The 12,456-nt window shown below is 36.8% G+C and overlaps 1 protein-coding gene across 1 annotated transcript in view; it reads right to left on the minus strand.

Moving 5' to 3' along the window:
* The window catches only part of arhgap23b (Rho GTPase activating protein 23b), a 96,925-nt gene that overhangs the window by 29,180 nt on the left and 55,289 nt on the right, over positions 1-12,456 (minus strand). Inside the window, 8 exon segments of the mRNA XM_051123844.1 lie at positions 291-402; positions 2,834-2,980; positions 5,062-6,385; positions 8,165-8,219; positions 8,324-8,402; positions 8,724-8,816; positions 8,906-8,930; positions 11,188-11,370. Coding sequence (XP_050979801.1) covers positions 291-402; positions 2,834-2,980; positions 5,062-6,385; positions 8,165-8,219; positions 8,324-8,402; positions 8,724-8,816; positions 8,906-8,930; positions 11,188-11,370 — 2,018 coding nt within the window.

Consider the following 12,456-nt stretch of genomic DNA (forward strand, 5'->3'; position numbering starts at 1 on the left):
TCCTATTTTCTTTCATCTTGTCTTTATCTCCATAAAGTTTTATCTGCATGGTTGTGGCGTGGTCCTTGTTAGTGAATGTAACTTTAGTTACAAATAATGTAACCAGTAGAAATTGAGAATGTGCTCACAAACACATGCAGTACTAAAATAAACACTGAGCACTGGAATTAAATGTTGAGTGCCTGAGTATCCTTGTAAAGAGATGATATCAAACAGCATATTAATGTGCAGTGGTCATCACAGAGATGTTGTGATACTTTTCACTGTCCTGTGACACCTGTCACACTTACAAGAAAACATGGCCTTCATCTGTGAAGGTGTTCAAACCCTCGTCACATGACTTGGAGCGCTCTGTGGTAATGGCCAGCAAGTAAGAGGAACGACGGCTGTTTTTGAGATTGCCTGTTATAAAAATACAGTGTAGTAAGGGACAAATTAGAAGATAATGCACAAAAAGAGAAGAGGGCGATGTATAAATAAGTGATAGAATGAATACTCGTACTGAACCATTTTGATAATCTATACATTATTTTCATAATACATGAATCAAACATAGTTAAATGCCACCCAGTGACCTAATATGAGTTGGAAGGCTGACATCTGGAAAACCTGGAATATTTGCAAACATTTGTCTTGGTAGCTGTTAAAATTTTAGACCAATGTTGATGACAGATGTGAAATAGAGAAAAAAAAATGTCAGGTGTTACAGACACTGAGTGGTAATAACAGAAGACTGATAGAGAGACATATTTAAAGGAGATGGGAGGAGAATTATGTAAAAAAAATTATGTTTTTATAAAAAAAAAAAAAAAGAAAGAGGTGACAATGTCAGATGAGATATAGCAGGCGCGGCTCGTCTGTAAGAGCCCCACCAAAACACCCAGAACATAGACCCCTATATAAACTGAATAAATAATAAACTGTAAATGTGTTCAGCATTCTGCAAGTGGGGCAGTCCTCCCGAACTCAACAATTTTACAATGCAAATCTGTGGTGAAAAGTGGAACTGCAGGTGGCTCTAACTGAGAGCCATTTGGGCAGTTTTGAGACCGCCCCACTTATTTACATGTTACCTCGCTCCAGACCAAGACGATATCAGTCAGCTTCAGCTATATGTGTCTGCATCAGGTCAGTAACTAGCTGGCATTTCTGTTTTTCCTATATGGAGTAGTTTTAAATTATTGAAAGTGTTAATTCTTTAGTTTAAATGTGCTCACATAAAAAGCCTTCATGTAGTTCTGCTGTGTTTGTTTTGAGAGGAGATGTGATATTTGTTTCCTCACTTAAATTCCTCTACAACGTGTAACTTTCTAAATCAACATTCGGGGAAAATAGTAAGGCAATAATTCTATAGTATATGTGTGTCAATCAATATTAGTCTGCACAGGCTGAATAACGCATGGACTTAAGATCTCTGCCAAAAGTGTGTGTACATGTGTTCAGTGATTAGACTCTAAAGACTATAAGCTTTCTTGAGTTTATTATAAACTACTGCTACGGCCCAGAATCTGCCCCACTTAAATTTACATTTAGGAGCCGCTAGGGCTGGGAATCGATTACAAAAAGAATCTATTCCTCGACTCTGAGGCGTTGGGAACTGAGAGTCAGTTCCAAAGGTTGGAATCAATCCTGTCAGTTCCAAAGGTTGGAATCAATCCTGTCAAAGAGAATCGACTCCTCATTCAGAGCCGTTTTCAGTTCAACAAAGCTCATCTATGTGTGCCTCTGAAACTGAGTTTCATACAGCCTTCCGTTTGAGAAGTGGGCATTAATTTGCCTCTTGCTCACTAACAGTGATTAGAAGTCTGATTCGTTTCCATGAAAAGGGTCTTGAGCTTATTTTCATCTTAAACATAATGCTTTTTTTTTTTTTTTTTTTTATATCAGCCAATAATAATTCTGAAAGAAAACGTTGAGAGGACAGATCAGTGGCCAAAAGCACATCTGATTAACCATAAACCATAAAACTGAAAAACCACAAGCTCTTATTGGTGTTGTTGTTAATGTTCTGGTTATTTTCAGTGAATAGTTTTTTTTTTTTTTTTTTTTGTGGAAAGCATACAGATAAAGTAAATGTCTTTCAGCTGAACTGTGCACATGTATTTTAGACACTTCATGTCTTGCTCCATTCATGCAATAAACACACATCCAGTGCTGGATTTTAGGCTTGTTCGATACGACATCAAAGTACCACGAGAATGACTGGAGAGTAGACAACCCTTTATGCTTTTGATTTGCTCTCGCAGTACTTGGACGTCATATGCCAATCGGTCTGCACAGCGCCGATGCCTCTTGAACAAGCCTAAGTGTGTTTAATGCTGAAGAAACAAATACAAGTAAGAAACAATGAAAGGCAGAGAAGTGTACAGGAAAGTTATAAAAACGACCAATGTGATCTCATGAGAACTGAAAATGTATTTTATGTAAATTTTGATTCTTTAAAACGTACATTGAAAGTTTAGGTTCGGGGGTAGGTTAAAGGGTCTAAAAATCTAAATCGCTTATCGATAAAATGGAAAAAAAAATGCATTGATACAAATATCCTAATGATATAAAGATTCATAAATATTTTATGTTTTAGCAAAAAAAAAAATATGTTAAGTTTTAAACGTCAAAAAAAAACAAAAAAAAAAACGTCCAAATTGTACATTTCAACATCAACAAAAACTTACAAAAATGATAAACTGGAAAGGCAAAATGGGAGATGACATCAAGAACGTAAACATGCACATGTACTAGAAAGCCTACTAAAATAAAGTGATCAAACAGAGACAACAGAGGTCGCTGTAAATGAAGCTGGATTTGGGCTGGTGGGCAGGGAGGAGCAACTCACTGCAGTTTGTGTATGGGAAGCTGGTAAGTGGGGAGGTGACGATGGAACTGGTGGTGTGGGCAGATGCTTGGAAGAGGCTGCTGGACACCACAGAGGACGCTGGCACACGACGAGCACACAGGTCTACACTGGGAGTTGTGGTTTCATCTATCAGAGGAGGCGAGAGTTAGAGGGCTGAGGGAGATTTTAATAGAGGATGTTAGAAAATAAGGCACTGCTCTAGACAACAGACATAAAAATCTTTTAGTCTTTTTAACTATGTTATCAAGGGTTGACATTTGATTAAGGGTTCTAACATGGATGAAGTAAATTGTCCAAAAAAAAAATAAAAAAAATGGAGTGTGGTGGGAAATCTGTGAAATTATGTGAAATAGATACATTCTGAGAGTATGCATATGATGACATTATGCTGAACTTACAGAATCCAGGTGCCAAACATAAATATGCATTGGCCATCATGTGAAATCTTACCCTAGGTTTTTTTTATTGCATTAACTACTCATCGATTAAATATTAAGCATCTTATATTCTGTGTAACCCTAACGTTTTTGTCTGTGTTCAACAAAAAAAGGTACTGTATGAAGGGGTTAGTGTTAATTACCCAGGGCAAACCAGGTTTTCCTTACAAGTGGATACTCCACAAAGCACATTAGAAAGACGGAGAGACCGATTCAGAGAGAGACGGATTCATCTTACACAGAAGAACCGGACTGTATACCTAATAATAACAGCTGACAGTTATCCAGATAATTTTTAAAGATTCTTCAAAATAAGTGGGGTCAATGCATACAATTTATATGGTGAACTTTTTTGTTTTGTCAACGAGTTCACTAACGATGTCAACAAGCTCACTAATTATGCTGACAGTGACTGGCTTATAGATGGATCTCTGTTTGTGATTTAATCTGAAAATAGAAAAACGGTATCATGTTGGGTAAAAATGTTGCCATATTCAAATATTTTTTAAAATATAGACCAAGTGTCACTAATTACACAGATATATATTGATAACTGCCAGCCTCTTACATGTCTGCGTCTCGTAACCAATGAGTGAATATGCATATAAGCAGACCAGTGGCGTTGCGAGGGGGGGTGGGGGTTAAAAATTGGCTGCAGCTAAATTTGCGTTTCAATGACACGCACACATAGTTCAGTCTAGGGCTGCACAATAAACCAACATTAATTACGAATGGCGATATTGCTTAATGCGATTTTAGAATCGCAAAGGCCGCAATTTAAAACATCCGTTGCGTGTTTTGAAGGGCGGGCGCACACGAGTTGTAATAACAGTGTCTCAGAGCGATGGTTCATTATTAAAAGGCTCGGCCCATATTATTAATGAGAAGAAACTTTCTCACTTCCCTGAGCTGTATTCTGTATGAGATTGCATACACCAGAAAATTCAAATGGTACAAAACTGTTTCAGGTTCATTCATTTCTATCGTCTGTTTGAACTCGGCGCTGTATATTTCCGAGAGATACAAAAAGTTCGTTCCTTCATATGCATTTGGTTTCTAATAAGGAAAAAGCATTTCAGATGATTGAGGTGAGCGGGGCACAAATGCGGGGTTAATTGTAACACTATTATGAAATTACTGAAATTACTCATTATTACTAATGATTTAAACATTTCCACACACTAGCATTGCAAAATTTCTTATTATTTCCTTGCCATATCATCACTATATGAGGAAAAAATGTGCCAAAGTTCAAAAATCTTTTGAAGATATCCCTGAACATTTATTTAACCATTGCTAAAGTAATTTTTGGCTGAAGTAAACTTACATCTCTGTTGTAAGTGTTTATTTAAAAAAGAGACACACTGTTTATTATTTTTACAGTTATTTCACAATTAATTTAATCTCCAAACTGTTTTTGATAGTTCTGCTTCACTTCTTATGCTTTGCTAAAAAAGTACTAATTTGTGCTCTGCTCTCCCCTACACACACAGAAGGATCATGAATGCATTTTCTGCGCTGAACACGGTGATGAGTTTAACAGCACTTGCAGCGCGAATACCAGTTCATATTTGCACCGAAGTGAGTGTGTTTCGGGTTTTTATGGACATATTTCATAGACACATTAACGTCTGTACGTGAACAAATTAAAATGTAAATGTTATAAGTAGTGAAATTTGACATTTGTACTATAAAATTACATGGTTATTTTCTATTATGTAAAGTGATCTGTTAAAATAAAGGATATCATTTCAATCAGTCCCCACTGACCTATGAAAGGAATGGCGGCCAGGAAGTCCTGCTCCACAAGCGAGGGTGGTATGACACCATTAGTCTGCAAAGAGTCTTCTGACCTTAAGGGAATAGCTTTGGCTGAAAGAGGTTCTTGTGTATCCTCAGGTAGAGCATAGTTGGAGTGTAGCACTCCATTTCTGCCTGGGGGGGGCTTTTTTCGAAGCACTACCTCCTGACTCTTAGCTGGAACACTCTCCTTACCAAACCCACAAACCACCAAGCCTGCTGTAGCTGAGTCTTTAAGCACTGATTCGGGGGTAGTGGTGGAGGACATACTCTGCAGTTGGTCAGTTTGTGGGGTGTGGGTCCAGCTGAGGTGAGGTCTGGTGTTGGAAGAGTCACTAAAGGAGTGAGACTGTTGCATAAGTTGGCTAGGCTTTTGGTAGCAGGAGGGGCTGTAGCTGCAGTAGCCCACCTTTTGATCATTTATAACTTGTGCAGGTAAACATTTGATCTGAATAGGCGGCTGCTGGGCTTGGCTTAAGCCACAATCTGAGGGTGGAACTGTTGTGGAAATGACCTCATGATGAGCAAGACTTGGGCTCTCCTCAACCCTGTTTGGCTGATTGCTTTGATGAGGCCATGCTGGTCTTTTGTAATGGGGCAGAATCAGAACAGATGCCTTTTCTAAAGTCTCTAGCGAGCAGGTGTAACTCTGCTCATAGGAAGCATATGCAGCCAGCAGGTTCTCTGAACAGGAATGGCTGGAGGTTTGACCCCACCTACATAGCTTCCTCAGGGAGTCGTTGGCCCCTGTCATTGCACTGTAGTGGTGAACAAGGGTGTCCTGAGATGGATTGTTTGGCCACCCACCGTAAGACCCTCCCAGTGCCAGTCCCAGCTCACACAGCTGGTCATGAGATATGCTACGGTGCTGATGGGACATTCCAAGGCCTGGTCGCTCCGCTTGGCTGTAGTACCAATTCGACAGAGCCTGGTGACACAGTTCACTACGAGCTTGGGGAAGACTGCCTTTCCTAGGATAAGGGAGTGAAGCGGAGGCAATAGCTGCATTGTGGTTAGCAAAGTGGAAGTCCAGCGGGTTCATTATCCCTGCTGAGGATGAGGAGTCGGGGCAGTGTTGAGTCAGGTGGTGATGGGCACGTTGAGACCCAACAATGATACCAGAGCTATCCAGAGTGGGGTTGGGTTTACAGTTGAGGCTGTCAGGAAGACTGTGGTTCTGAGTGGTAGAGGTGGGTTTGCTGCTTGGATAACAGACTGGAGGAGGTTCAGGAAGGTTTTGGGCTTCTCCAGTGTATGGCTCATTCCCTCTCAGATAGGCATCTTGAGAATATGCCTGTAAGAGATGTAGAAAGAAAACACGTTTACTGTTAATGGGGAAGTACCTAAGCATGAAAGGCAAGTAGACAAAATCATGGAGAAATAGAAATAAGACAGGTTCAGACCATCACAGAAACTGTGGGGAATGAAACATCAAATGAATTACAATTAATTTTGTTATTTCAGAAGCTTTAAAGGGATAGTTGACCCCAAAATATTAGAATATTCTGTCATTATTTACTCACCCTCATGTCGTTCCAAACCTGTAAGACTTTTGTACATCTTCGGAACACAAATTAAAATATTTTTGATGGAATTTGAGAGCTTTCTGACCCTGTATAGACAGCACCACAACTACAATGTTCAAGGTACAGAAAGGTAGTAAGGACGTTGTTAAAATAATCCATGTGACATCTGTGGTTCAAATTTGATTTTATGAAGCTACGAAAATGTTGTGAAAAAAAAAATGAAAATAACGACTTTATTCAACAATTTCTTCTCTTCCGTGTCAGTCTTTGACAGACGTTCATGAGAATACCACAATGCATGTGTGTATTCCTCTGCTTATAAACCAGGTGCAGCACATTCAGGTTCTACATCAGAATGCCAGCTTCTGTGTCAGCATCACCACAGCATGTGTTGTGGTACTTGACACGGAAGAGAAGAAATTGTTGAATGGTATTTATTTATTTTTGTGCATAAAAAACATTCTCATAGCTTTTTTAAATTAAGGTTGAACCACAGTTCAGTTATGACAACTATCGGAGTGATAATTTTATCCAGCATTTATCGACATGGGCATGAAATATACATAAGCTTGATTTTGGTGGACAAGATCTGCTACGCTCTTGAGCAAATACAATAATTAGTTCAGCTTAGTCAAAAATAATGAAGGATGGCTGCTGAAAGAAATGTAGAACCTCCTAGCAGATCTCTACATGTAGCACTGGGGAGGAGGAGGGGTAACATAAGCTTTCATAATCACGCAATGAACTGAAAACAGGCTAGAAAACAATACATATGCTTATGTGGATTAGGAAGTACTCCTGATTGGCTGGTGCCAGTTAGAGTTTCATGCCTGAACTATGTATATGTTACATGGACTATTTTAACAATGTTCTTACTACTTCTGGGCCTTGAACATGGTAGTTGCATTGCTGTCTATGCAGGATCAGAAAGCTCTCAGATTTCATTAAAAAAAATCTTAATTTGTGTTCCAAAGAAAAACAATTGCAAATGTAAAAATGTATATGCTTCACATCAATTCATTTTGGCTCATTTTTGATTAATCAGCCAAACAAATTTTGAAACTTCAAATCAAACGGGACAAATGTAGCACACAGCTGTTGTACGTGATGTTTTCAGGATACATTTATCAATAACCAAACATTAATAATCAGTCTAAATGTTTTAACTTGATATTTCCCAGGGGTTAATGGCACTGTTCCTTATTAACCCACTTGATAAAAGTTAAAATTTTGGATTATAATTATATATTATCAGGTTGCATTTGATTATTAATATTTTGATTTAAAATGCCTTCTTAATAAACCAGTTTGATCACCTTTAAAAATACAAGCAAAATGGCAGTAACAATGTGCATTTACTTTAAACTATTTCTCATGCTTTTCTTATGTCTTTTTTTTCCTAATAAGACAACAAATGGACTTGTACAGTATGGGTTATTAGAGCCACTTTTTGTACATTACAGCAGTTGATTATGTATAGTTGTATGTGGGTGTTAGGGAAAGAAAGGGAGTAGAAATAGAGGAAGAACAAAGAAAGGTCATCTTACCAATTGTAACACATCCTCATCTTTAGGCATGATGGACAACTCCAGTACATTCTCACTAAATACAAACAAATCCTGTTATGAAGTACAAATTCACTGTAGATGTAAATACACTTGTAAATATAAGTAAAGCTCATTAATTCATGTTTAAAATAGCCTCACCTATTCTGAATCAGTGCTATGACCTGAGAATAAGTTTTTCCCAGCACACTTTCTCCATTTACCTTCACCAGTCTGTCTCCTAAATACAAACACACACTTATAAAATGGATTATGATAATTATTATGATTGGTTGAGCCGTGTTCAAAGCCATTGTAAATTACTCCAGACACAAACACTCACAGTCATTGCATCACTATTACAAGCATTTTTAATACAAAATATCACTTTTTTAATAAAATAAATATTAAAATAAATAAACAAATTACGAAATCGCCATTTTATAAAAGCTGTACTTTGTGAATCTGTGGTTTACTGTGAATTTCTAACAGCTTTCCATGCTGTGCTTAACAGACAAAAGGCATTACACCTTTCAGATATGGGCACACTATTCTTCCCTACCTGTGCACAGGCCTGCCTGATGGGCTGGCCCTTTCTCTTTCACATTCTTCACAAAAATAGTGTCCACTGGCTCCAGACGAGACCTTTCACCTCCTGAGCAAGATCATACAACAACTATAATGCACTTACAACTGAAATATTACAAAGAACAGTGCAGTATTTTAAGGATTAGATCCACTTACCTTTTCCTTTGCCATTCTCCTCAACCTGCAAGATAAGAGGGAATGTCTGAGGTCAATTGAACCACTGAAGCCTGTTTTGTAACATGCCTTTTACACCACTAGGGGAAGTATGGAGAAGTTCAGTAATGTTGGCTGGTAGCTATTTAGTAGAATATTAAGCCAAGTTTGGGCATCCTTGCACCGGATGGTAGAGCAGTGTTTCTCAATCCTGGTCCTGGGTGCTCCCCAGCACTGCACATTTTGTATGTCTCCCTTATCTGACACACCCATTTCAGGTTCTGGAGTTTCTTTTAATGAGTTTAATGAATCCACAATAATATTCAAAGGCCTGCTCCCTTTGAATATCGTTTCATCTGTGTGAAGTGCATTTGAGTATACACTTGCTGGTTTCCATGATGTTTGATTTGCCATCATGAGTTAACTGATTAGCCCCACATGTCCCTTATTTTCTTCCTCAGTTACCCTGTGCATTTAGTGTCCCCAGTTTGAGTTGCTCTTTGTCTGTTCTTGTTGTGACTATATTGGTTTCTTGTTTTTTTTAATCAAATAAAACTGTGATGGTATACAAATATATTCTCTAAAAACAAGCCATGATTTATGTAATGTAATTGCAAATGTATATAGTTATAGAAGACATTTTACTGAGAAAAAGCATATTTGTAAATACATATATGCAAGTAAATAATGCTGCCTTCACGTGTCATCGAAAATTATCATAAATACAAGTTTTCTAATTGGAAATTTGATGTGGACGCCTCTCAAAACGTGTTTACTATTGGGAAATTTGGAAATCTTTTAACATGGTGAAGGGACAACCATTGCTGCTGTCAGTGCTGTTCTCATAACAACTACATCCCTTTGTCTTGTCGCTATAGTAGTGTATTTGAAGAGTTTGGTTCCAAAATGCTATAAATCAATTTTGATTCATTTGAGTAAAAATGTGTTTTTTTTTTGTTTTGTTTTGTTGTTGTTTTTTTTTTTTTTTTTTTTTTTTTTTTTACCAAGAAAGTGGTAAAGATGAAAACCACTATTTTCTGTTTCAAACTTTCACATAGCATCTTTGGGTTATAATAACATTAACAATTCTAATCCAGATTTTGATATTAAAAGATTTATTATGAAAATGATCCCCCTCCCCCCAAAATGCAATAAATCCATCAGGACTCTAAAAGCACAGTCAAAATTTTAGGAGCACCTTCTAATCAATAATAAAAAAAATCTGATTAAAAATTAGTCTTCCCATTATGAGGTGATATTTGACTCCTTAAAGTGAATTAAAGGGGAATTTTGTTTTTACCTTTGTAATGGCATTTTCTAACCTTATTAAAACTATCATGTCATCAACTATCTGTCATCTTTTATGTCAAATTTTAAGAAAATTATATTTTATAAGCTTTTTAACATTTTTAATTAAAACAACAGAATAAAAACAAGTGGAATATGAATAAGTTACCAATCAGATGAAATCAGTATTAAAAAAATTAATTTGTACTACAGAGGTGGCACAGAAGAACACAAAAGTGGCCTGTAGGTGTATTTTCATATTTTATGAGGCTCAGAGGTGGCATGCGCGTCAAATTCATAAATTCATGAGATTAATGTTTTAAATATAAAATTTTGAATATAGAATTATTAAATGATTTAAATAACTGAAAAGATACTTTAAAAATAAAAATAAAACTGCCAGTAGGTGGCGGCAAGTCACTGATTTAATTACTGAATCATTCATTCATTTGATTCATTCTAAGGGCTGATTCTTTGTGAATGGGTAATTGATTCATTAACTTACTATAGTTGAATTTATAGATTCAACGCACTTTCATTTATAAACGAAACACTGCTGGGTTTGAATGGAGATGCGCAGCGGTTCAGTTGTGACTTTGTTTTTAAACTATTTGCCCATTGGACAATTTCTTAGGGTTTTTTTTTCCCTCTGAGGTTATGTTGAACATTTTATGAAAAGAAAACTTGGTAATGAGGTTAAGAAAACACCAACAGATATTGATTAAAAACTAGTCTTAATATTTTATGCAATTTTGGACATTGTTATCGCAAAACATGGACTACATTTATTATTATTATTATTATTTTTAATGCATATACTGTAGCTCTATAGTCATGGTCACAATGAACTGTCATTATATGAAAAAGAGCTCTGTGACGATTCTTTAGAAATGCTCCTGTGAAAAAAATAACAGAATACAGGCTTTTTCACATTTTTACATTTTATTTATTTATTTATTTTATTTTATTTTATTTTTTAAATTATTATTATTTGTTACCTTCAAGTTAGTGTGGAGGGCAGACTCCGGTGGATAGACTATGAAGTGCCGTAATGTGAAACCAAAGCCCTGAGAGTTCTTCTCCAGCACCACTGTGCGGGGACCCTTCCAGGCCATGGCCTTGCCAGACACACGTTGAGTGTTCTGATTGGATGACAGTCCTCTGTCTTTGTGGCATTTAGCCTATCACAGACCAAAATAACATGATAAGAAAAGTAATATAAACATCTACAAAGCAACTTCCTAGAAAGTTATGACATGTCTCTATTTTTTTCATGCCTGCAAGATGAAGTCTAACATGATCCCACTTTCCATAAACACTTACTAACAAAAGAATTAGTGGGGGCAGACAAAGGTATTTTTTGGAAAACTGCACCCACTTTGAGGGTACAACCCCTTTAAACAGTGATATGATGAATGGCTGTGGATTCAATGTCTATTCTGAAGGAAGAAATAAAAATAAACTCCCATATGGGGAACTTGAGCGTATGAATACAGGTCAACATTATCATTCACTTCGGAATGTGTGTACTGTTTAACATTTAAAAAGTTCAGTCAGATTTATTGACTTCATATAGTTTAAGGTGACTAGTCAAAGGAGGCCTGTTAAAAGAAGTTTTGCTTGGTGCTTCTGTCTGGCCCCTTTTCCCTCTCTGTTCACCCACTTTCCATTCCTGTGGCTCCATTCCATGGCACCTCACCCTAGCATTCCATCATCGAACACACCAGGCTGCAGTGCCGGAAAACAACAACAGGAAGTGGAAACTCTGAGGCAGGAAGTACAGTACCTCCCTTAATACCCACATGCAATCTAAAAGCAACGTTTCTATGTAGTATGAAAAGTATGAAAAAAGATGAAAAAGAAAATAATAACAAAGAAAACTTGAAACATTTTAAATAAAGATAATTGTTTTACCAAGTTCAAGATTACGTTTGAGGATGATTCTCATAAAACTATATTTTCTGCAAGATAAATTAAATCATTTTTTTTTAATTTTCATAATTCACAGTTTATACAGTGCAACAGCAAAAACTGTAAGGAAAAAATAAACGTTTCTTTAGATAACTTCTATAACTACAAGCTGCAATACCAAACAGGACCACACGGAGATGCCAACAGACCACTAGTCACCTTAACTTGCCTGTATATAAATAAATACATATCCATTCAGAATGATAAAACAGCAAAACAAATAAAAAAAAAGCAATTATAAACCTTATGATTTTGTTGGATGTGGTGATCTAAAGGCAACTTGACATGACCAGTGA

This window comes from Labeo rohita, chromosome 12 (genome assembly GCF_022985175.1).
Source record: "Labeo rohita strain BAU-BD-2019 chromosome 12, IGBB_LRoh.1.0, whole genome shotgun sequence".
In the NCBI taxonomy this organism is placed as follows: domain Eukaryota; kingdom Metazoa; phylum Chordata; class Actinopteri; order Cypriniformes; family Cyprinidae; genus Labeo; species Labeo rohita.